Source organism: Oncorhynchus mykiss, chromosome 25, assembly GCF_057628025.1.
Source record: "Oncorhynchus mykiss isolate SJ-2025 chromosome 25, ASM5762802v1, whole genome shotgun sequence".
Lineage (NCBI taxonomy): Eukaryota > Metazoa > Chordata > Actinopteri > Salmoniformes > Salmonidae > Oncorhynchus > Oncorhynchus mykiss.
This window is the reverse complement of record NC_143046.1, coordinates 70,197,457-70,223,664: the sequence shown is the minus strand read 5'-3', so window position 1 is coordinate 70,223,664 and position 26,208 is coordinate 70,197,457. Positions and strand designations below refer to the sequence as shown.

The 26,208-nt window shown below is 40.9% G+C and overlaps 2 protein-coding genes across 2 annotated transcripts in view; both read right to left on the bottom strand.

Annotated features, from left to right (window-relative positions):
• Window positions 1-13,019, bottom strand: part of LOC110505676 (gamma-aminobutyric acid receptor subunit beta-1) — a 57,519-nt gene extending 44,500 nt beyond the window's left edge. The window contains exons 1-3 of the mRNA XM_021585057.3: window positions 12,382-13,019; window positions 12,197-12,288; window positions 11,999-12,066 (exon numbers count right to left, since the gene is read on the bottom strand). Of these exons, the coding sequence (XP_021440732.3) occupies window positions 11,999-12,066; window positions 12,197-12,288; window positions 12,382-12,461 (240 nt within the window). The 5' untranslated portion in view covers window positions 12,462-13,019. The remainder of the gene's footprint in view (window positions 1-11,998; window positions 12,067-12,196; window positions 12,289-12,381) is intronic.
• The window catches only part of LOC149972110 (uncharacterized), a 395,887-nt gene that overhangs the window by 214,735 nt on the left and 154,944 nt on the right, over window positions 1-26,208 (bottom strand). The window lies entirely within an intron of this gene.

Sequence of the window (26,208 nt, the reverse complement as noted above, 5' to 3'; positions counted from 1 at the left end):
AGCTTCTATCTCAAGGCCATCAGACTGTTAAACAGCCACTAACATTGAGTGGCTGCTGCCAACACACTGACACAACTCCAGCCACTTTAATAATGGGAATTGATGGGAAATGATGTAAATATATCACTAGCCACTTTAAACAATGCTACCTTATATAATGTTACTTACCCTACATTATTCATCTCATATGCATACGTATATACTGTACTCTATACCATCGACTGTATCCTTATGTAATACATGTATCACTAGCCACTTTAACTATGCCACTTTGTTTACATACTCATCTCATATGTATATACTGTACTCGATACCATCTACTGTATCTTGCCTATGCTGCTCTGTACCATCACTCATTCATATATCCTTATGTACATATTCTTTATCCCCTTACACTGTGTACAAGACAGTAGTTTTGGAATTGTTAGTTAGATTACTTGTTGGTTATTACTGCATTGTCGGAACTAGAAGCACAAGCATTTCGCTACACTCGCATTAACATCTGCTAACCATGTGTATGTGACAAATAAAATTTGATTTGATTTAAGAGGCTCCTCTGTCCTACACTCGTTACCTGTATTAATGGCACCTGTTTGAACTTGTTATCAGTATAAAAAGACACCTGTCCACAACCTCAAACAGTCACACTCCAAACTCCACTATGGCCAAGACCAAAGAGCTGTCAAAGGACACCAGAAACAAAATTGTAGACCTGCACCAGGCTGGGAAGACTGAATCTGCAATAGGTAAGCAGCTTGGTTTGAAGAAATCAACTGTGGGAGCAATTATTAGGAAATGGAAGACATATAAGACCACTGATAATCTCCCTCGATCTGGGGCTCCACGCAAGATCTCACCCCGTGGGGTCAAAATGATCACAAGAACGGTGAGCAAAAATCCCAGAACCACACATGGGGGACCTAGTGAATGACCTGCAGAGAGCTGGGAACAAAGTAACAAAGCCTACCATCAGTAACGCACTACGCCGCCAGGGCCTCAAATCCTGCAGTGACAGACGTGTCCCCCTGCTTCAGCCAGTACATGTCCAGGCCCGTCTGAAGTTTGCTAGAGAGCATTTGGATGATCCAGAAGAAGATTGGGAGAAAGTCATATGGTCAGATGAAATCAAAATATAACTTTTTGGTAAAAACTCAACCTGTCGTGTTTGGAGGACAAAGAATGCTGAGTTGCATCCAAAGAACACCATACCTACTGTGAAGCATGGGGGTGGAAACATCATGCTTTGGGGCTGTTTTTCTGCAAAGGGACTAGGACGACTGATCCGTGTAAAGAAAAGAATGAATGGGGCCATGTTTCGTGAGATTTTGAGTGAAAACCTCCTTCCATCAGCAAGGGCATTGAAGATGAAACGTGGCTGGGTCTTTCAGCATGACAATGATCCCGAACACACCACCCGGGCAACGAAGGAGTGGCTTCGTAAGAAGCATTTCAAGGTCCTGGAGTGGCCTAGCCAGTCTCCAGATCTCAACCCCATAGAAAATCTTTGGGAGTTGAAAGTCCGTGTTCCCCAAAACATCACTGCTCTAGAGGAGATCTGCATGGAGGAATGGGCCAAAATACCAGAAACAGTGTGTGAAAACCTTGTGAAGACTTACAGAAAACGTTTGACCTCTGTCATTGCCAACAAAGGGTATATAACAAAGTATTGAGATAAACTTTTGTTATTGACCAAACACTTATTTTCTACCATAATTTGCAAATAAACTCATTAAAAATCCAACAATGTGATTTTCTGGATTTTTTTTCTTCTCATTTTGTCTGTCATAGTTTAAGTGTACATATGATGAAAATTACAGGCCTCTCATCTTTTTAAGTGGGAGAACTTGCACAATTGGTGGCTGACTAAATACTTTTTTGCCCCACTGTATCTATTCGATAATATATCAACCGGGACAGTTGGCTTTTCACTAGGACCGGGAGTAACAATGGCCGCCTTTCTCATTTGCGCACAACTCACTCAGAGCCCCCACCTCTCCACTTATGCTCCATTCTTCAAAATAAAAGCCTGAAACTATGTCTAAAAGGCTGTTAACACCTTAGGGAAGCCATAGAAAAAGAAATCTGGTTGATATAGGTTTCAAAAAGAGGGGCACTTCCTGATTGGATTTTCCTCAGGTTTCAGCCTGCAATATCAGTTCTGTTTAACTCAAGACAAAATGTTGACCGTTTTGGAAACTTTAGAGTGTTTTCTATCCTAATCTGTCAATTATATGCATATTCTAGCATCTGGTCCTGAGAAATAGGCCGTTTACTTTGGGAACGTTATTTTTCCAAACATAAAAATAGTGCCCCCTAGCTTCAAGAGGTTAATGCTAACTAGCAACTTACCTTGGCTTACTGCATTCGCGTAACAGGCAGTCTCCTTGTGGAGTGCAACGAGAGAGAGGCAGGTGGTTATTGCGTTGGATTAGTTAACTGTAAGCTTACAAGATTGGATCCCCCGAGCTGACAGTGAAAATCTGTCGTTCTGCCCTGAACAAGGCAGTTAACCCACTGTTCCTAGGCCGTCATTGAGAATAAGAATGTGTTCTTAACTGACTTGCCTAGTTAAATAAAAAGGTATAAAAAAATCAAAATGTAAAAAAAATATTTAAAAAATAATTTAAAAATCGGCAAATCGGCGCCCCCAAAAATACAGATTTCCGATTGTTATGAAAACTTTAAAATCGGCCCTAATTAAATCGGTCGACCTCTACCAGAGACTATAGGAAAATCACCATAGGATCTATTCAAGTAAATTTGGGGGGCAGTTGGACTCTGCACCCACACTGTGCAGTGCCTTGGTTTCTCTATTCCGGGGGGAAATAAAACTGTCAATCAAATCCAGGTGGGCTCCTGCGTCCTCAGTGCTTGGACCCCTGATCATGGCACAGCATGGGCAACAGATTTTGAGTTCAAATTAAGTTGTTTGAACTGAGAACCCACTCGTGACACCTTGATCTTTCTCACTGGCGAGATGAAGTGCTATCGGCAGAGCATCACATAAATCCTCATCCTAAGGAGGGTGCGGACACATCAATCTCCCAAACAGATCAATAACTCCTGACCACAAGCCACTATGAGGGCTTCATAAGGCGCTCAATACAGGAGCTGCTGTGGAGATCCATAAGGTGCCATGACAGGAGGAATAGTGAGGGTTCGTAAGCTTCCTCATACTAACAACTAGGCCTACTATGAGGAGTTCTCACACAGTATAATCACATTGTTGGCTAACCAATGCAACATACGACACCTGCATTTTCATTAACACCTCAATAAAGTGATTACTGCCTTCCTATCTGTGCTGTTGATTGATTTTGGCACAAGTGGGCTTTCATAGGGCCTGGGAGAGAGTTCTACAGTATGTTGAGCGTGGCCGTCACTGTCACGATTGTTGTAAGAACATTCAGACCAAAGCGCAGCGTGATATGGGTTCCACATGTTTAATGAATGAAATGCACAAAAACAATAAAGAACGCACAAAACGTGAAGAAAATGAAGTGCTCACAGGCAACTACACATAAACAAGATCCCACAAAACACAGTGGGGAAATGGCTGCCTAAATATGATCCACAATCAGAGACAACAATAAACAGCTGCCTCTGATTGAGAACCATACCAGGCCAACATAGAAATAAACACCCTAGATTACCTACCCTAGTCACACCCCGACCTAGCCAAAATAGAAAATAAAAGGTTCTCTATGGTCAGGGCGTGACAGTCACTTTATGAGAGTCATGGCTGTACTAACCGTGCACTCCTACCGCTCTCACCTTGAGAAATTGAGTTGCCGCTTTCAAATCTCCACAAATATATGGACTGTGAGAAAAAGTCAAAGCAATTCCACTGTGGTTGTCATGATAACAAAATAGCTTTCACACGTTGCTAACAAACACCACTTTTACTTGTCGTCACTCAAGCTTGTAAAAGAGAGACCTTCACATGTCCAGCAAACAAACCACAAAAAATCTAGGTACTGTCCGCAATATGAAAACTCTGACAGTTAAAGGAAGAAAGTCCCAAGAGAAAAAAGAAAGGGAGTTGGAGTGAGAGACAAGGAGAGAGAGTAGAGAGAGAGAGTGCAGGGAAGAGGGAGGGAGAGAGAAAGATAAATCAGACCAGGACTAATTCATTACAGTATCTCACACCAGCCACAAGGTGAGAACTACCTGCTATTTCAGCCCAATACTAAGTCTTAAAGTCTTAAGTAGAGCAAAGAGTTCTCAAATCTCTCTGCCACTACAATCCTGCAGGAATCAGACTATCAAATCATCTGAAAAAAAGACCGCTCACCTCTCCCTTGATCACATCCGTCACGGGCCGTTATTTGAAGTCTCCAACACAAACTAACTTAATCAAATACTCCTTTAATCTCTTGAAATTCATTCTTGACTGAACAGAAATCATGCAGCCTTGACTATTACTACTACTGTAGCATACTGCCCCATGGGGAAGCACCACTATCATGTGTGACATCCTGACGGCATTCAACAATGTAGGCTATCGAAGACCTGAACACATGCAGCAGCCCCTTTCCAATGAATGTCCGAGCTCGCTCAGGCAGAAAATGTTGCCACAGACAACCACTCAACTCAAGGAGGGGAAGAATACGAGTCTGACCCTTGGTATCTCACAGCAAACCTCCTACAGCTCATGTCACATCAGTGTTGTCTGGTTCACTAGCTGGTTGCCTTTGACAGCACAGCATAGCATGTATGATTACTAAGGTCAGTAAGAGTGAGAGCAGTAACACACTGACCTGAAATATACTTGTATAATCATTCTGGTATTGCCACGTTCGGGCGCTAACTCAGCATACAGCCCGCCTTTTGGACTAATTTCATTGTTACCGCAAGGTTGTATGATTTGTTGAAGAAGTAAGGGTATCAGAAACCCCTCTGATATTTGGTAAGAATAGAATTAAAACCCGTTTTTGCCTGGAATTGTCATGCTGAGGCTAGCATTAAATCTCTTGGAAGAATCTCAGTGTAGCAAACTAACAGTACTAGCATTATAAGAAAATACTACAGTACCACTGTTGGCATCAGAGTATCTGAACTCAACGCTAACATACAAGTCATGTGCACTTAGCTAGTCTATGTAGGCTAGGCTGGGTGCTTTTAAGATGGATGTGTAAATATCTATTTTAGTTCGTATTCGGCACTTGTGATGCATTTTGGCCCATTTTCTTATATACATGCTGAGCATTCAACTTTCTAGGGTTAGATAGTAAGCAGCCGATCAACCTTCTAATAATAAAATCAACACATTTACTGTCTCTTAATGATGTCCCCATAACCCGTATACAACATATTTTATTGCATGTGTAAACTGCTCTTCCAAACCATGATTAGCTCACATAATATATACTTTTACCTGTAACATTATTTGGCTGTTAATTGGCTCACTTGCCTTTGCGGATCACAAAAGGCATGTCCTTTTTTGTTCAAAATGGAGTCTTTCCAAAGAGCTATTTGAATAAAATCATAATCTTAGTCAGCTGTGTCTTGCTCCTCTAATTTTTTATTTTGCTAATCTATCACAAGTGTATTTCACTTTAGGTTAGACCAAAGAAGCACATTGGCATCCGTCAGGGATAGGCAAGCGGCTTTAGCTGAGGAGCTTTAACAAAAAGCTAATGGGGTGTGAAGTCTGCAGAGAATTTGACAAAAGTGGAAGAAAAGGAGTTTCATTAAGAGGGACATCCTTTATGACTGAGCAACGTCCATTTTCATAACTACAAAAAAAAAACACATCTTCTATCCTTTAGAGCATCAAACGCTTAAAAGTTTACACCTAAACAGTGCATTATAAATAAACTGGGACCTGGTCAAATAGGGGAGAGGCATTATCTGTTTTTTAAAACCAGGTTTGTTGTTCATTTGAAAAATAATAGAGTTGTGTAATAATGGCTCTCTATACTACTGTACACTTTCTTCAATTTGCTCTGGATTTGGGGACTGTAAAAAAAAACCTGGTGGCATGTTTGGTGGAGTAAGTGTGTGTGCAAATATGCTACAGTATGGTAGTCGAGTGGAAGTCAGGTATTTATTCACAATCTTTATTTAACCAGGAAAGATCACAGATGTATTTGATCAATTTTACAGACGTGACTGACCATACAACAAACGCCATATAGCTGCATTATCAACAGCACATAATCTGATCTCAAAATAAACTTCCTGTTGATAACAATACAAGCCAAAGCGAGTTGGAGAGAAATTGAGAGAGGGGGGAAATCTTGCCATCAGATGAGAACAGGTCCAAAAAAAGCACAGATGATCACACAGCTCTTAGCTTAACCCAGAATAGCTATAATTTGGCCTTTTAATTAAGCCACAATCAGGGTGCTGCCCCTGCATTTGTTTGTACACTTTGCAACTGGTTCTTATACAAATGTAATTGCCACTCAATTATTCCGTAGTAACCACCCTCAAAACCCAAAACTATGGTGTGGTTTTGCGATGTGTGATGCAAAAAAACACAAGGTTGTACATTCAGAACCCTTTCTAGATGCCAACATCCAATACAGTCAATCTCCGTATCACGTAGTTTGTCATGAAAACTGCAGTGCTTGCCCCCAAAAAGTCTACTGGGTGACAGTGATGTTGCTGAATCAGGGTGCGAAGTACATGTAATGCCAGCAGCATACCACCCTGCATACCACTGCTGGCTTGCTTCTGAAGCTAAGCAGGGTTGGTACTGGTCAGTTCCTGGATGGGAAGTGGTGTTGGAGGGCCAGTAGGAGGCACTCTTTCCTCTGGTCTAAAAAAATATCCCAATGCCCCACGGCGGTGATTGGGGACACTGCCCTGTGTAGGGTGTCGTCTTTCGGATGGGACGTTAAACGGGTGTCCTGACTCTGAGGTCATTAACGATCCCATGGCACTTATCGTAAGAGTAGGGGTGTTAACCCCGGTGTCCTGGCTAAATTCCCAATCTGGCCCTCAAACTATCACGGTCACCTAATAATCCCCAGTTTACAATTGGCTCATTCATCCCCCTCCTCTCCCCTGTAACTATTCCCCAGGTCGTTGCTGCAAATGAGAACATGTTCTCAGTCACCTTACCTGGTAAAATGAAATAGGTATAGTATATAATCAATTTATTGATGGATATTTATATTGTGACCAGTATGACCAATGTTTCGGTGTGGCCTTTCTCAAGGAGAGCCGGTGCCAAATGTCTCTATCAGACAGAGCATAAAAACCCTTCCAGCTTCCCAGTCGCATACACATTAAAATGCTAAACCGGGAAGAGGCCACAGAGGCACAATCAATGACCCGTCCAGGCTGTTAGGCTTTCCAATCAGAAGTCCTCTGGGCCCGGCTCAAAGAAAGAAGCACCTTCCATTTTCCAAGAGGGGATTTTGTCGGTAGGAATTCAACCTAATAAACAATTCATAACCTTGGCTCACGATGACAGCACATCATTGACTCCACAAACTCTGTCTATATTTACTTGACAAATTCAGTATATCATGTGGAAATGACTTATGTATGAACGCTATGAACGTAAAAGGATTTGTTCAGGTGCAAGCCTGTGACTTCCAATTTATAATTTAATGAAGCCTTTTACTACCCAAGAATAAAAGGCAATTTCGGAAGGGCAGCTCACATGTGAAAAACTACTGCCGGCACTCTACTATCAGATGTCACAAATAACTCAGTAGTAGACTGCTCAGTAACGGAACCATTTCTTTGGATGAATGGGTTTCAGACAACCAAAAATATAGAAATGTGGAATGTATGAAGGCAATGTCATTGATACTCAATAGCCAGTTGAATGACTGGAAACACAGATACTACAGTAAGTCAAAATAATTTTGTATGTCAACGTGCAAATAGTCTGTTGTTCATATGTGATCAATGGTGTTGAAACCAGATACAATAATCCATTACAGATATATTACATTTATTACTTTGGAATTATCATTATTGAACTAAAAATGTTCACCAATCAAAAACCTTGATTCATTATGGGTGTTTGAGAGACAGTTTTGAATACCATGTGTGTGTGTTTGAAAGAACTATAGAGATGAGAATCTTCGGGACCCGACCAATGATGAACATTGGACAAATGTTTAGCCTTTTTACATGAGTTATTGTAGTGTTTTTGGCTAACCCGATTTTCCTGCAGTTATGATTTGCAGACTATTTGTGTGCACTGGTGGTTATGTCTCCCTTGATGAGGTAGAAATGTTACATGTATTTTCACACGCACCTTCACTGGACCTTTAAAAGGTAGTAACTCTATAAACTTAATATGATCGTCGAGTGAAATAATGTATTCAGATATTTGTTTCCTTACCTTGTAAGCAGTCTATGGACTGCTCTTAATTAATCTGTTGTGTAAACCGATTCATCAGTTGCGACAGGATGGAATGCGCAGGATAACGAGCAGCAGTAGTTCCGGTGTTTTGCTTTTCGTCACTATTATTTCGACGTACATCACTGATTATTTCGACAATCGCAAACCGGAACTCCCAATTTCTATCACATATGGACCCAGAATTGAATCATGCAGCTGACCAAATTATGCAATATTTTAGATCTGGGTTAACCGATATTAGAATGCTCTAACGAGTGACTGCAATTTCTTGGTAGAAAAGTCACTGCCAAGAAACACTTATGTTAGCATTTCTGGGTTAAAAATGTTATTTTACTCAGCATAGTGTGTCTGAAGTTACACATCACACTATTACAACAGTGTGACTGTTTTGGGATAAAATGTTCTATATAATTCATTTAATGTCCTGTGTTGTGTCCTTATACTGTTACCATTGATATGTTCTAGGGGCCATTTTGAGACCTTACGGAGCATCAGGTAATGCTGGAATGTCAACCAATGGCATGTCCATCTTTTTGCGAGAAATTACACCGGTCACTCAAACATTTATAAAGTATGAATAGCCCACACTTTAGATGAGTCCATACAAAAATATGCAACTAACGGTTTATAAGGTTTATAAGGACCTATATTAAAAATCGCATGAATCAATATTAAATACTTTAAAGTTTGTTTATAATGTGTGAATAACTAGGTTACTAACATGCACACATTTGGGAGTAATGATTAACAAATGATGAATAAACTATTTACTAATCTATTATAAATACTTTATTATAGGAGTTATTATACTGTTACCAAAACATGAGTTCCAGTGTGTATAGCGTCACTAATTTACAGTGCATTCGAAAAGTATTCAGACCCCTTCATTTTTCCCCACATTTTGTTACATTACAGCCTTACTCTAAAATGTATTACATCGTTTTTTCCCTCAATCTACACACAAAAACCCATAGCGGCAAAGAAAAAACTGTTTTTTAGATTTCTTTGCAAAAAAAAAAAAGAAAAGATCACATTTCGATAAGTATTCAGACACTTTACTCAGTACATTGTTGAAGCACCTTTGGCAGTGATTACAGTCTCAAGTCTTCATGAGTATGACACTACAAGCTTGGCACAGCTGTATTTGTGGAGTATCTCCCATTCTTCTCTGAAGCTCTGTCAGGTGGGCGGTTAGCGTTGCTGCACAGCTATTTTCAGGTCTCTCCAGAGATGTTCGATCAGGTTAAAGTTCGGGCTCTGGCTGGGCCTCTCAAGGACATTCAGAGACTTGTGCCGAAGCCACTCCTGTGTTGCCTTGGCTGTGTGCTGTTCTTGTCCTGTTGGAAGGTGAACCAGTCTGATGTCTGATGTCCTGAGCGCTCTGAAGCAGGTTTTCATCAAGGATCTCCCTGTACTTTGCTCTGTTAATCTTTCCCTCAATCCTGACTAGTCTTCCAGTCCCTGCCGCTGAAAAACCATCCCCACAGCATGATGCTGCCACCAAGCTTCACTGGTATTGCCCAGGTGATGAGCTATGCCTGGGTTCCTCCAGACGTGGCGCTTGGCATTCAGGCCAAAGAGTTCAATCTTGGTTTCATCAGATAAGAGAATCTTGTTCTCATGGTCTGAGTGTCCTTTAGGTGCCTTTTGGCAAACTCCAAGCAGGCTGTCAAGTGCCTTTTACTGAGGAGTGGCTTCTGTCTGGCCACGCTACCATAAAGGCCTGATTGATGGAGTGCTGCAGAGATGGTTGTCCTTCTGGAAGGTTCTCCCATCTCCACAGAGGAACTCTGGAGCTCTGTCAGAGTGACCATCGGGTTCTTGGTCACCTCTCTGACCAAGGCCCTTTTCCCCTAATTGCTCAGTTTGACCGGGCGGCCAGCGCTAGGAAGAGTCTTGGTGGTTCCAAATGTCTTCCATTTAAGAATGATGGAGACTACTGTGTTCTTGGGGATCTTCAATGCTGAATAATTTGTTTGGTACCCCTTCCCAGATCTGTGCCTCGACACAATCGACATTTCCTTCGACCTCGTGGCTTGGTTTTTGCTCTCACATGCACTGTCAACTGTGGGACATTATATAGACAGGTGTGTGCCTTTTCAAATCATGTCCGATCAATTGAATTTACAACAGGTGGACTCCAATCAAGTTGTAGAAACATCTCAAGGATGATCAAGGAAACAGGATGCACCTGAGCTCAATTTTGAGTATCATAGCAACAGGTCTAAAGAGTTATGTAATAAGGTATTATTATAGCTTTTTTTTTATACATTTGCTAAAAAAAAATAAAAAACGGTTTTGCTTTATCTTTATGGGGTATCGTGGATAGATTGATGAGGTAATAAAATAAAAAAATATATTCTAATATATATAAGGATGTAATGTAACTAAATGTGGGGGAAAAAAATCAGGGAGTCTGAATACTTTCCAAATGCACTGTACGTCCTATTCAGAGTAACAATAAAGCTATCTCGTGACAAGATTTACAGTATGTGTTAACTTGTGATTTTAAAAAAACTTAATGGACATGGCCAGTACATAACCAGTATGTCTACCTAATTGAGATGGTTTGGAAAAGCATTCCTCATGAAGCTGGTTGAGAGAACACCAAGCGTGTGCAAAGCTGTCATCAAGGCAAATGGTGGCTACTTTGAAGAATCTCAAATCTAAAATATATTTTGATTTGTTTAACACTATTTTGGTTACTACATGATTCCATATGTGTTATTTCTTAGTTTTGATGTCTTCGATATTATTCTACAATGTAGAAAACAGTAAAAATAAAGAAAAAGGTGTATCCAAACTTTTGACTGGTACTGTATCTCTGCAGACCAAGGTTCTACAATCAAAATGGGAATGCCAAAGCTCCCTGAGCAATATGACTGTAAAGACTGCAGTTTTCTGTAGCATCATGAAAAGATTGAACTACCCGACATTCCATAAACACCAAGTGTTTGCTTGGAAGCTGAGTAGAAAAAAAATGTTCTCCCTCGCCACACACTTTACAGTCATGCCTGCTGTTATTATTTTTTAAGGCAAGTTGATCCAAGCATAAATGAATTTGTCTCAATCACTGGCACCATGCCAATACTCATATGCACACACTAAGTGCCCACATTCAGCGTCACAATTTGGCTTTTCTGGGCCTCCTTGTTGAGTCACTGACAACATTATGTAATTACTGCATTGAGGCCAAAGCAGCAAACAAGCACCATTTTTTTAGTCTCCTCCTCGTCAATTCACCGTTTCATAGCTCGTAATGTGTATTTTTAACACCTCACAATTCTGTAAGGTACGCGCTTGTAAATCCATGTGCATCACCAACGCCCCCCCCCCCCGATTAATTTTCTGACTTTAGTGGTTCTGACACCACAGGGAAGTTTCTGCATATGGATTGGATTTCACACATTGCGGTAGCTCTCCTTTGGTGCTGAAATGCAGCGAACCATTTTGGTCAAAGGAAAAACGTTATACTAGTAGCCAAACAAGGGCAAAGACAATAATACGAGGATTTATCACTACATCTAGAGGACAGTGGTATGAAACACGCAAATACGAACACAATTACCACAGCCGTAATCACGTGTTCTGTGTTCTCACACTAACATGTGTTGCACGAGGCACATCTCCCTTTAAAAAAAACATTTTGTAGGCTAGGCTACTTACCATGTTGACTTCCGAAACCATGTCGATACTGGCGATATCTATGCTCATGCCAACGTCCACAGGGGCACCTTTAAATCGCATGTAAAACAGGTATCAGTGGCTTTTTAATCAGACAGCTCGCTGGCGCGATAAATGAATCTGTATGCGACTTGTTATTAGCCAACATTGGGTAGACTTCATCACCAAAAAGGTATTTACCTCCAAAATCAGGCCTCAGACGAATGTCATACCCCTTCAGCAGTTTGTCGACGGTCGCTTTCACAAATGACATGTTGCTTTGCTCGTTGGCGCTAAAGGAAACAGATATGGTATTGATTCAGAATCTTAATAAAAAACTGCAAAGGGACAGGCAGAAACAAGACATCACACCCGTTGGGTCTCACCTTTGAGCGCCGCAGACCATGGCGACCATGAGGAAAAGACAAAAAATCCCCCAACGTCCGCGGTCCAAAGCCGTGCACATCACTAACTTTGATCAGAGAGATGACTTTGAGCGAAGATTTAAGGAATGCTACCTACTTAAGTCACAGGCTGTCCAATTATTCCAAGACCAACGCATGCGCGTCTTTTTACCAACATCAAAACTGTATTTGCACAAAAACCACGCTATTTCGTAGAAATGTCGGTGGCTTTTAAATAAAATGGGTAGGCTATTCGCGTTTCACCCGAGGTGTCGATGATGGCGCAAGAAGCCCGCGCCGGGATGCATGCAGTAGCTGCACGGTATCAATATGCTAGGCAGATCCCATCCACTCCGGTTAATTCGAGCATTTCAGCAGACACAGCAGTGTCCGGAGCAGATTTGCATCAAGCAGGTCTCCCCGTGTTGATCGACTGAAGATCTTAAAAGAATAAGCATTGAACACGGCTCTCAGTTCACCTTTAGTCAGCGCTATGTGGGGCATCGTGCAACACAAGCACGTCTGAGGAGCTGCGCATTTTCTGAGGTGTACCTGGACGCTTGAGCTCCCTCGCAGCAGATTGCATTCCCCACGCGTCACGGGCTACAGCACAAGTTAATAATTAGTTAAAAACCCAGAAAACGCATAGAAATCGCAACCGCACCTATAATTAATGAAAGGAGATAAGATACGCTATAGGTTATGCAATGTCCCTTGCAGCAGCATGACGTGCTATATACCACATAATTAATAATAATACACGTTCTGCTATGTCTAGTGATGATATTGACAGACTTCTGACTAATTTGTCAAATCGATTGCTGTTTCTGGTCACCATGTGCTAGACCACATGATTATTTCAATCATAATTAGTGGTGTATTGAAAATGGGTGATTTGTGGATAATTGGCCACCATCAAATGACAACTCGTATTTATCATGGCAAAATATTGGATTAGTGAAGGGGGTATCCCTGTGTGTATGTGGGTGTGTGAACTGAGGTAATTGAGGTAGATATGTACATATAGGTAGGGATAAAGTGACTAGGAAACAGGATAGATAATAAACAGTAGCAACAGCGTGTAATGGGCCAAAATAGTTAGTGAAAAAAGGTTCAATGCAGATAGTTAAATAGTTAACCAATAGTTACCCAGACAAACTATTTACTAGTCTTATGGCTTGAGGGTAGAAGCTGTTCAGGGTTCTGTTGGTTCCAGACTTGGTGCATCGGTACTGCTTGCTGTGCGGTAGCAGAGAGAACAGTCTATGACTTGGGTGGCTGGAGTGTTTGACAACCTTTATGATCTTCCACTGACACTGCCTGGCATAGAGGTCCTGGTGGGTAGCATGGAGCTAGGCCCCAGTGATGTACTAGGCTGTACGCATGACCCTTTCTAGTTCCTTGTGGTTGGATACCAAGCAGTTGCCATACTAAGCGGTGATGCAGCCAGTCAAGATGCTCTCAATGGTGCAGCTGTGTAGAATTTTTTGAGGATCTGAGGGCCCATGCCAAATCTTTTCAGCCTCCTGAGGGGGAAGAGGCGTTGTCGTGCCTTCTTCATGACTGTGTTGGTGTGTGTGGATCACAATAATTCCTTAGTGATGTGGACACAGAGGAACTTGACGCTCTCGACCCACTCCACTATAGCCCTGTGGTGTGGACGGGGGTGTGCTCGGCCCTCCGTTTCCTGTAGTCCACAGTTAGCTTATTTGTTTTTCTTCATGATGTAGACTGCACCTTGGCCAGACCTGGTGTGTTTATTGTAAACTGTACAGTACCAGTCAAAAGTTCGGACACACCTACTCATTCAAGGGTTTTTTATTTATTTTTACTATTTTCTACATTGTAGAAAAATAGTGAAGACATCAAAACTAAGAAATAACAAATATGGAATCATGTAGGAACCAAAAAATGTGTAAAACAAATCGAAATATATTTTATATTCTTCAAAGTAGCCACCATTTGCCTTGATGACAGCTTTGCACACTCTTGGCATTCACTCAACCAGCTTCATGTGGAATGCTTTTCCAACAGTCTTGAAGGAGTTCCCATATATGCTGAGCACTTATTGGCTGCTTTTCCTTCACTCTGCGGTCCAACTCATCCCAAACCATCTCAATTGGGTTGAGGTCGGTTATTGTGGTCAGGTCATCTGATGCAGCACCATCACCCTCCTTCTTGGTCAAATAGCCCTTAAACCGCCTGGAGGTGTGTTTTGGGTCATTGTCCTGTTGAAAAACAAATGATAGTCCCACTAAGTGCAAACCAGATGAATTGCATATTGCTGCAGTATGCTGTGGTAGTAGCCATGCTGGTTAAGTGTGTCTTGAATTCTAAAAAAATCACTGACAGTGTCACCAGCAAAGCATCCCCACACCTTCTCCTCCATGCTTCACGGTGAAAACCACACATGCAGAGATCATCCGTTCACCTTCTCTGCGTCTCACAAAGACACGGTGGTTGGAACCAAAAATCTCGAATTTGGACTCATCAGACGAAAGGACAGATTTCCACCGGTCTAATGTCCATTGCTCGTGTTTCTTGCCCCAAGCAAGTCTGTTCTTCTTATTGGTGTCCTTCAGTAGTGGTTTCTTTTCAGCAAATCGAACATGAAGGCCTGATTCACATAGTCTCCTCTGAACAGTTGATGTTGAGATGTGTCTTTTACTTGAACTCAGTGAAGCATTTATTTGGGCTGGAATTTCTGAGGCTGGTAACTTTAATGAATGTATCCTCTGCAGCAGAGGTAACTCTGGGTCTGCCTTTCCTGTGGTGGTCCTCATGAGATGCAGTTTCATCGTAGCGCTTGATGGTTTTTGTGACTGAAGATACTTTCAAAGTTCTTGAAATTTTACGGAATGACTGACCTTCATGTCTTAAAGAAATGATGGACTGTCGTTTTTCTTTGCTTATTTGAGCTGTTCTTGCCATAAGATGAACTTGGTCATTTACCAAATAGGGCTATCTTCTGTATACCACCCTGCCTTGTCACAACACAACTGATTGGCTCAAACGCATTAGGAAGGAAAGAAATTCCACAAATGAATTTTTAACAAGCCACACCTGTTAATTGAAATGCATTCCAGGTGACCTTATGAAACTGCTTGAGAGAATGCCAAGAGTTTGCAAAGCTGTCATCAAGGCAAAGAGTGGCTACTTTGAAGAATCTCAAATATAAAATATATTTGGATTAGTTTAAAACTGTTTTGGTTACTACATGATTCCATATGTGTTATTTCATAGTTTTTATGTCTTACTAAAAATAAAGAAAAACCCTGGAATGAGTAGGTTTGTCCAAACTTTTGACTGGTACTGTATGTGTACAACATCCGTAGTGTATGACCCTTCCTCACACATGATGTGGCGCAGGTTCTAATCCAGGCTCTTGTCATCTCTCGTCTAGACTACTGCATCTCTCTGTTGGCTGGCTCCCTGCTTATGCCATCAAACCCCTGCAACTTATCCAGAACGTAGCAGCCGCCCGGTGTTCAACGTTCCCATGTTCTCCCATTTCACCCTGCTCCTCCGCACAGTCAACTGGCTTCCAGTCGAAGTTCGCATCCCATGCTGCCAGCCTACGGAGCAGCTAGAGGAACTGCCCCTCCTTATCTTCAGGCTATGCTCAAACCCTACACCCCAACCCGAGCACTCCGTTCTGCAGCCTCTTGGCCATTCCACCTATGATGTGCCCTTGAGCAAGACGCTTAACCCTAATTGCTCCTGTAAGTTGCTCTGGATAAGAGTGTTTGCTAAATGACTCAAATGTATGGCCCTTTGTGAGGCTGAAAGGCCCTGTGTTTTGGTTGGTCATGTCACATGACATGGATTGAACCTTTATTTAAAGCTTTTCCATTGAACTTTTCCCCTTTCTTTTTATTTCAGAAGGTCCCGCGCCATCCTGCAGCGCCATCCTGCAGCGCCATCCTGCAGCGCCATCCTGCAGCGCCATCCTCCAGCGCCATCCTCCAGCGCCATCCTGCAGCGCCATCCTGCAGCGCCATCCTGCAGCGCCATCCTCCAGCGCCATCCTGCAGCGCCATCCTGCAGCGCCATCCTCCAGCGCCATCCTCCAGCGCCATCCTCCAGCGCCATCCTGCAGCGCCATCCTGCAGCACCATCCTCCAGCGCCATCCTGCAGCGCCATCCTGCAGCGCCATCCTCCAGCACCATCCTGCAGCACCATCCTGCAGCGCCATCCTCCAGCGCCATCCTGCAGCGCCATCCTGCAGCGCCATCCTCCAGCACCATCCTGCAGCACCATCCTGCAGCGCCATCCTCCAGCGCCATCCTGCAGCGCCATCCTGCAGCGCCATCCTCCAGCACCATCCTTCAGCACCATCCTGCAGCGCCATCCTCCAGCGCCATCCTGCAGCGCCATCCTGCAGCACCATCCTCCAGCGCCATCCTCAGACAATTGCTTTCATTTTTGGTGTAATTCTCATTTGTGGAAAATGCTTAAAATGAAGGTTAAAGTCCAGGTCATATGACGCGATCAAAACACAGAGCCCTAGCACGGGCCACACACCTTCATTAACACTCAGTGCTCCTGACTCTACAGCTCATTTTAATTAAATCATTTGATACACTTTCAATTCATGTTCTTTTCTAAGCTTGAGATTTGGTTAGTACTGTAGGTCAACTAAGGGCTCCTAGACATTTTCTAATAGTCATGTTCCATTTGCTTCATTATGTCTGATTGTGATAAAAGTAAACGTTACACCATGCAGGGTTACTTGTGTAACAGTTGCCTTGCAATGTACCTCTACGATAATGTGATATTCAACAAGAAACAACATTTATAAAAAAAAATATGGTTGTATTATGATCCTTTTTTTCTGTTCTTCTAATCTCTGACTCAGTTGATTTGATTTCAGTTTGAGTCATGGATCTGTGAGTCACCTTAATGTCTTAGAATTGTAGTCAATAAACAGAGTACAGAACAGCAATCAGGAGAAACAACAATTCTGTATATACAACCCTAATTATGCAATTATGCTGACATGTTTAACTTTCCTCCTCTTCTTCTGCTACTACTGTACACTACCTACTGTAGAGTACAGTAGCAGGGCATCTGCCCTCTCCTGCCCTTGATTTCTGAGCAAAGACTAGATAACAATCGAGAAGAATGTCAGTAACTGTTCATGTCACACTGAAAATGGACCAATAAAAGTGTATAATGAGACTTGCTGTTCATATCAGGAATAAAGAAAGATGGAGCTAAGAGGGTCTTACAAGTCGAAGTTACATCTTTATGTCCTTGGGTTGTGACTCTTTGTGTCCTTTCACCATGTCAAATTATGATGAAAACTGATTGAAAAGACAAATGTTTTTTCATTGTGGTTTTCCATTGCAGCTCTTATGGGAAACACCATGTGTCTCCAGACTAACCCCCTTTTCTAGAATGGATGTGTACAAGATTGATGGTCTTCAGTGAATCATTGGATAAAGCAGTGCACTGTTTGCTATCTCTCTGTAATTGATGCTATATTTTCTCTGGGATGCGCTGATGATGTGCATTATTTGCTCAGCTAGGTTTCATCTCTGTGGTAAGTGTCATCACAACAGCTGCAGAGAAGGCCAATGTGCACATTTTTGACAGGGCTAATTCATAATGGCTTCTGTCAGTGCCTTCTATCCTTTCAATAACTAATCTGCAGAGAGACACCATACAAATTAATTGTCTTGTTTCTATGTTTGTCAGATAACTCCCAAACTTCAAAACAGACATAAGTTAATGGTGATATGCAGAGACATATACTGAATGACCAATACATGCAGGGATTTTCTCTGTCATAGTGATAAATATATAACTGCTGTTTCCAATGACTAAACCCCTTTGGGCCATTGCAGACTGTGTGAGTTTCTCAATGAGTTATCGTTGGAAAAACCACTGAATATTTCCCCTTCCTTTTAATTATTCTGTAAATCTGAATCAGAATCTACTCTGATACAGTATATCACAAAAGTGAGTACACCCCTCACATTTTTGTAAATATTTGAGTATCTCTTTTCATGTGACAACACTGAAGAAATGACACTTCGCTACAATGTAAGTGTACAGCTTGTATAACAGTGTAAATTTGCTGTCCCCTCAAAATAACTCAACACACAGCCATTAATGTCAAAACCGCTGGCAACAAAAGTGAGTACACCCCTAGGTGAAAATGTCCAAATTGGGCCCAAAGTGTCAATATTTTGTGTGGCCACCATCATTTTCCAGCACTGCCTTAACCCTCTTGGGCATGGAGTTCACCAGAGCTTCACAGGTTGCCACTGGAGTCCTCTTCCACTCCTCCATGACGACATCACAGAGCTGGTGGATGTTAGAGACCTTGCACTCCTCCACCTTCCGTTTGAAGATGCCCCACAGATGCTCAATTGGGTTTAGGTCTGGAGACATGCTTGGCCAGTCCATCACCTTTATCCTCAACTTCTTTAGTAAGGCAGTGGTCATCTTGGAGGTGTGTTTGGGGTGGTTATCATGTTGGAATACTGCCCTGATGCCCAGTCTCCGAATGGAGGGGATCATGCTCTGCTTCAGTATGTCACAGTACATGTCGGCATTCATGGTTCCCTCAATGAACTGTAGCTCCCCAGTGTCGGCAGCACTCATGCAGCCCCAGACCATGACACTCCCACCACCATGCTTGACTGTAGGCAAGACACACTTGTCTTTGTACTCCTCACCTGGTTGCCGCCACACACGCTTGACACCATCTGAACCAAATAAGTTTATCTTGGTCTCATCAGACCACAGGACATGGTTCCAGTAATCCATGTCCTTAGTCTGCTTGTCTTTAGCAAACTGTTTGCGGGCTTTCTTGTGCATCATCTTTAGAAGAGGCTTCCTTCTGGGATGACAGCCATGCAGACCAATTTGATGCAGTGTACGGCGTATGGTCTGAGCACTGACAGGCTGACCCCCCCACCCCTTCAACCTCTGCAGCAATGCTGGCAGCACTCATACGTCTATTTCCCAAAGACAACCTCTGGATATGAAGCTGAGCACGTGCACTCAACTTCTTTGGTCGACCATGGCGAGGCCTGTTCTGAGTGGAACCTGTCCAGTTAAACCGCTGTATGGTCTTGGCCACCGTGCTGCAGCTCAGTTTCAGTGTCTTGGCAATCTTCTTATAGCCCAGGCCATCTTTATGTAGAGCAACAATTCTTTTTTTCAGATCCTCAGAGAGTTCTTTGCCATGAGGTGCCATGTTGAACTTCCAGTGACCAGTCAGTATGAGGGAGTGTGAGAGCGATGACACCAAATTTAACAAACCTGCTCCCCATTCACACCTGAGACCTTGAAACACTAACGAGTCACATGACACCGGGGAGTGAAAATGGCTAATTCGGCCTAATTTGGACATTTTCACTTAGGGGTGTACTCACTTTTGTTGCCAGCGGTTTAGACATTAATGGCTGTGTGTTGAGTTATTTTGAGGGGACAGCAAATTTACACTGTTATACAAGCTGTACACTCACTACTTTACATTGTAGCAAAGTTTCATTTCTTCAGTGTTGTCACATGAAAAGATATACTCAAATATTTACAAAAATGTAAGGGGTGTACTCACTTTTGTGATATACTGTAAGCTTCCGGGTTTGTATACTGTATGGTAACTAACCGATGCAAAGACTTATTATACTCTAAACATATTGAGTTAAACACTTATAATGCATTCCATTCATACATAACATCCTAAGTGCTGCATGTAGTATAATGAATGAATGCATCATTAGTCATACACTTGGCTACAAACATCACATGATCACAACGTTTAATTGCGGTAGTTAATAAGCAACTTATGCTATCAATTAGTGAACTAGGTCACATAGACATGTTTCAAATGGCTGTGGGTGATGAGTAAGTTTACATTTAAAAAAACATGCAAGCTAAAGATACAGTGAAGCTAGTGAGTAAGAATGTAAGATTAGGCCTACATGTACAGTAGTAGTAGTAGTATTAAAATAACATAAACGACAGAAAGCATAACAATCAGTAAGTAAATAAGGTTATCATTAATCAATTAATAGCAATATCAAAAAAGTAAATATAATGTATTCAATTATTTTTCCTTATTGATTTATTTGTATAGAAATTCACATCAACATACTGTTGATTTACATAGACTGATATCAAAATACATCAGACAATGTCAAAAAGGTAATCCCACACATAGGTAGAGCATCTATAGGTGCATTGAGGTGTACTGTCACTGTTCAAGTAAAAGTGAACTATAAAAACACTATGGCCTCTATTGGAATGAAATATGTGAAATCCTTTAGCTCACACTGTTAATATGAAGCCACTGTCTGAAATATTTCAGTACTTTTCAAAGCACCGAAATAATAATAACTGCACAAAAAAAACGATGTAGTTTGAATACCGTATTACTCTTGTCCCACTGCAAGTCTCCTTAAAGAGCCATCACTAACACAGAGTGGCTGCTGCCAACATACAGACTCAAATCTCTACATTTAATAAATGGATGGGTACATGGATTTAAAAAAGGTATCACTAGTCACTTTAAATAACACCACTTTAATAATGTCTACATGTCCTATATTACTCATCTCATATGTATATACAGTTGAAGTTGGAAGTTTACATACACCTTAGCCAAATACATTTAAACTCAGTTATTCACAATTCCTGACATTTAATCCAAGTAAAAATGCCCTGTCTTAGGTTAGTTAGGATCACCACTTCATTTTAAGAATGTGAAATGTCAGAATAATAGTAGAGAGAATTATTTATTTCAGTTTTTATTTCTTTCATCACATTCCCAGTGGGTCAGAGGTTTACATACACTCAATTAGTATTTGGTATCATTGCCTTTAAATTGTTTAACTTGGGTCAAACATTTTGGGTAGCCTTCCACAAGCTCCCCACAATAAGTTGGGAAAATTTTGGCCGAATCCTCCTGACAGAGCTGGTGTAACTGAGTCGGGTTAGTAGGCCTCCTTGCTCGCACACACTTTTTCAGTTCTGCCCACACATTTTCTATAGGATTGAGGTCAGGGCTTTGTGACGGCCACTCCAATACCTTGACTTTGTTGTCCTTAAGCCATTTTGCCACAACTTTGGAAGTATGGTTGGGGTCATTGTCCATTTGGAAGACCCATTTGCGACTAAGCTTTAACTTCCTGACTGATGTCTTGAGATGTTGCTTCAATGTATCCACATCATTTTTCTACCTCATGATGCCATCTATTTTGTGAAGTGCACCAGTACCTCCTGCAGCAAACCACCCCCACAACATGATGCTGCTACCCCCGTGCTTCACGGTTGGGATGGTGTTCTTCGGCTTGCAAGCCTCCCCCTTTTTCCTCCAAACATAACGATGGTCATTATGGCCAAATAGTTATATTTTTGTTTCATCAGACCAGAGGACATTTCTCCAAAAAGTACCATCTTTGTCCCATGTCCAGTTGCAAACTGTAGTCTGGCTTTTTTATGGTGGTTTTGGAGCAGTGGCTTCTTCCTTGCTGAGCGGCCTTTCAGGTTATGTCGATATAAGACACGTTTTACTGTGGATATAGATACTTTTGTACCTGTTTCTCCAGCATCTTCACAAGGTCCTTTGCTGTTGTTCTCGGATTGATTTGCACTTCTCGAAAGTACATTCATTTCTAGGAGACAGAACGCGTCTCCTTCCTGAGCGGTATGATGACTGTGTCATCCCATGGTGTTTATACTTGCATACCATTGTTTGTACAGATGAACATGGTACCTTCAGGCGTTTGGAAATTTCTCCCAAGGATGAACCAGACTTGTGGACGGTCTACAATTTTCTTTCTGAGGTCTTGGCTGATTTCTTTTGATTTTCCCATGATGTCAAGCAAAGAGGCACTGAGTTTGAAATATATCCACAGGCACACCTCCAATTGACTCAAATTATGTCAATTAAACTATCAGAAGCTTCTAAAGTCATGACAACATTTCTGGAATTTTCCTAGCTGTTTAAAAGCACAGTAAAGGCACAGTAACCTGTTAACTTCTGACTCACTGGAGTTGTCATACAGTGAATTTTAAGTGAAATAATCTGTCTGTAAACAATTGTTGGAAAAATGACATGTGTCATGCACAAAGTAGATGTCCTAACCGACTTGCCAAAACTATAGTTTGTTAACAATAAATTTGTGGAGTGGTTGAAAAACGAGTTTTAATAACTCCAACCTAAGCGTATGTAAACTTCCGACTTCAACTGTACTGTATTCTATACCGTCTACCACATCTTGTCTATGCCGCACGGCCATCGCTCATCCATACAGTATATTTATATGTACATATTCTTATTCATCACTTTACATTTGTATGTATTAGGTAGTCGTTGTGAATTTGTTAGATTACTTGTTAGATATTACTGCACTGTCGGAACTAGAAGCTCAAACATTTCGCTACACTCGCATTAACATCTGCTAACCATGTGTATGTGACCAATACAATCTGATTATAAGATGATTAATGCATGTAAACAGATTTGAACTGTCATATTCAAATTATCTTCTAAAAGTGCTTATGCTACTGAATGTCATTAAAGTCATCATGAATTGACCTAAATTTAGGTAATATTTTGAATTTCCATTTGAATTGTGTTTCTTCCACCTTCAAAACGCACCCAATTCAATCCATATCGTGGAAATTCAGCACTATAGAACTAATTAAATGTAAAGGTAATTTCGATTAAGCAGACATAAGGGTCATTCTATGAAAATGGTGGCTTTTTGAACAGCCAATTATTACAAATGTAACTTTTTTTAAAAAATTTAATCAAAACTTATAGTCAGATAATAGTTATACCTAGGTGTCTGGTTCGACTGGAAACTCTCCTTCCAGACTCACATTAAGCATCTCCAATCCAAAATTAAATCTAGAATCGGCTTCCTATTTCGCAACAAAGCCTCCTTCACTCATGCTGCCAAACGTACCCTCGTAAACTGACAATCCTACCGATCCTTGACTTCAGCAATGTCATTTACAAAATAGCCTCCGACACTCTACTCAGCAAATTGGATGCAGTCTATCACAATGCCATCCATTTAGTCACCAAAGCCCCATATACTACCCACCCCTGCGACCTGTATGCTCTCGTTGGCTGTCCCTCGCTACATATTCATCGCCAAACCCATTGGCTCCAGGTCATCTGTAAGTCTTTGCTAGGTAAAGCCCCGCCTTAACGCAGCTCACTGGTCACCATAGCAACACCCACCTGTAGCACACGCAGAGGTATATTTCACTGGTTATCCCCAAAGCCAACACTTCCTTTGGCCGCCTTTCTTTCCAGTTCTCTGCTGCCGATGACTGGAACGAATTGCAAAAATCACTGAAGCTGGAGACTTATATCTCCCTCTCTAACTTTAAGCATCAGCTGTCAGAGCAGCTTACCGATCACTGTACCTGTACACAGCCAATCTGTAAATAGCACACCTAACTACCTCATCCCCATATTGTTATTTATCTTCTTGCTCTTTTGCACCCCAGTATTGCTACTTGCACATCATAATCTGCACATCTATCACTTCAGTGTTAATGCTAAATTGTAATTATTTCGCCTCTATGGCCTATTTATTGTCTACGTCCCTACTCTTCTATATTTGCACACACTGTACATAGATTTTTTTCTATTGTGTTATTGACTGTACGTTTGTTTATGTGTAACTCTGTGTTGTTGTTTTTGTCACACTGCTTTGCTTTATCTCGGCCAGGTCACAGTTATAAAGGAGAACTTGTTCTCAACTGGCCTACGTGGTTAAATAAAGGTTAAAAAAAAACCTTAACATTACAAATCAACATAAATGACAGCTTAACATATTTTTACATTTTTACTACATTACGTTAAAAAAATGCTTGTGCTGCCGTTTTTGTCACTGGTGTTACCTATATTTTAGATGGCAATTAAGGCTTTCTAGAATGTCATTTTAGTATTTAATTTGCATATATAATCAAAGGGAGAAAAGGTTAATGATAATATTAAGAAATGGTTTGGATTAGTCATATTTTACTTTAAAACTTGCATGTGCAAAGTTCTATTGTCTGACATTTTTCCATTTATACTATTGTTTTTGTTGTTGTTGAAACATTAGAAATAATTTAGGTTGAGTCATCAACATGTAATGATCACAAAAATAAGATTATTTCAAACAAATTTGATCAATTTATTAGTGACAAATGCCATGTGACAAATATTGTGTAGGCCTACTTAAAAAGGATAGTTATGAAACGACATATTGGTTTCCTGACCATGCAAAAATTATATGGACAATGTATGACAGCAATCAATGCTTTGGTTTTGTGCCACAAATGCAAAATAATTAGCATTTGAAACAGTGGCCAGGTAAATAAAAGCTTGGCTTGCTGTCATACCTTGTCCATAGACTGCATACATGGTAAGGAAACCAATATGTAATTTTGTAATTTGGGTGATTTATCCCTTTAAGTAACTCTGTAGATACAGAGTACATATGTCTTCCTACAGACACTGTCTTAATTCTGACCTTGCAATACTGGGTTCACTGTCTGGAGGGGATAGGGGGGGTCAACACTGTCATTCCTGCTCTCAATCTCTCACTGTGTTTTGCCTGTCTGATCCGCCATTTCCTTCGCTCCTGTCTTTTTTCCCTTTCTGTGAGATCCTTCACTCTCTTTCTTTTTTGACTCTCTAAATTCTTTAAGTAAGTCTGGTGTTTTTGTTTAAGGTAGGCTGCTCTGTGGTGTGGGTCAGCATCCCTGCGCCGTCTGTAGAATCTTTGCTTTTCAGCAGCACCTAATTTCACCATATCTATCAAAAGGAAAGTCATTTTATGTGATTACAATATTGAAACAGTAGTGAATTGGTAATAAGTCTTTTTTAAATATAATTGTTGAGGGTTTATAAAACATTACGTTGAGAAAAATGTTTGTGGTGTTATTGATTGTCACTGGCGTTTTCGTCATGTCACTTGTGTTACCAGCAAGAACAGTAACACCAGTGACGATAACACCAGTGACATATCTGCAGACAATATGGCATATCTAAGATGGCAGCCACTGTAGCTCAAACCACATTTCTTAAATTGTAAATAAATCACTTAATCATGCAATTTTATCAATTATTTTAATCCATTTTCCTTTCCTCTTACTATAAACTGTATAACACCAGTGAAACATCTTAGGTCCTCACATGAAATTACCAAGTTAATCATCAAATTGTTAACATATGAAGAGAGAGTGCACACTCACCATGTGCTTTTCAAAACAGTCCAGTCTCCAATGAACCTTTGACCCAGGAATTATTTGGCAAGGATGTTGCATTTTTTCAAAGTTGCATTTTTTATACATTTTAACACCAGTGACATGAAATTGAGGGACAGCTGTTACTTGTAAATTATTTGTAATATTTATTTAATATTTTAGTTTTTTAAGTAGTCCACTGAATAACTACAATACTTTCCTTTGTATTATGACATTTAAAGAGGGCAAAAAATATATTTTTAAACTCAAAATATGTCACTAAACCATGACTCCTGACCCGAGGGACAAGCCAATTTCATTGTACTGACTGTGATCTACAATATATATTAAACAAATGTTTGCAATATAACTGTCTTACATATGTTTTATCAATAATAAAACACTTCAATTAAAACCCCCAAACTATTTGTTGTGCCATTATCTTTCCTGGTGAATAAGTCCGGGACAGGAAAGCCACCATTTTCGTAGAATGACCAAACGCAGTCTCCTTGAACGCGGGAATATTGCCTTTAAACTAATGGATATAGATGGAATCGAGCCCTTACTCCTATTACTTACTCTGAATCAATGCTCAA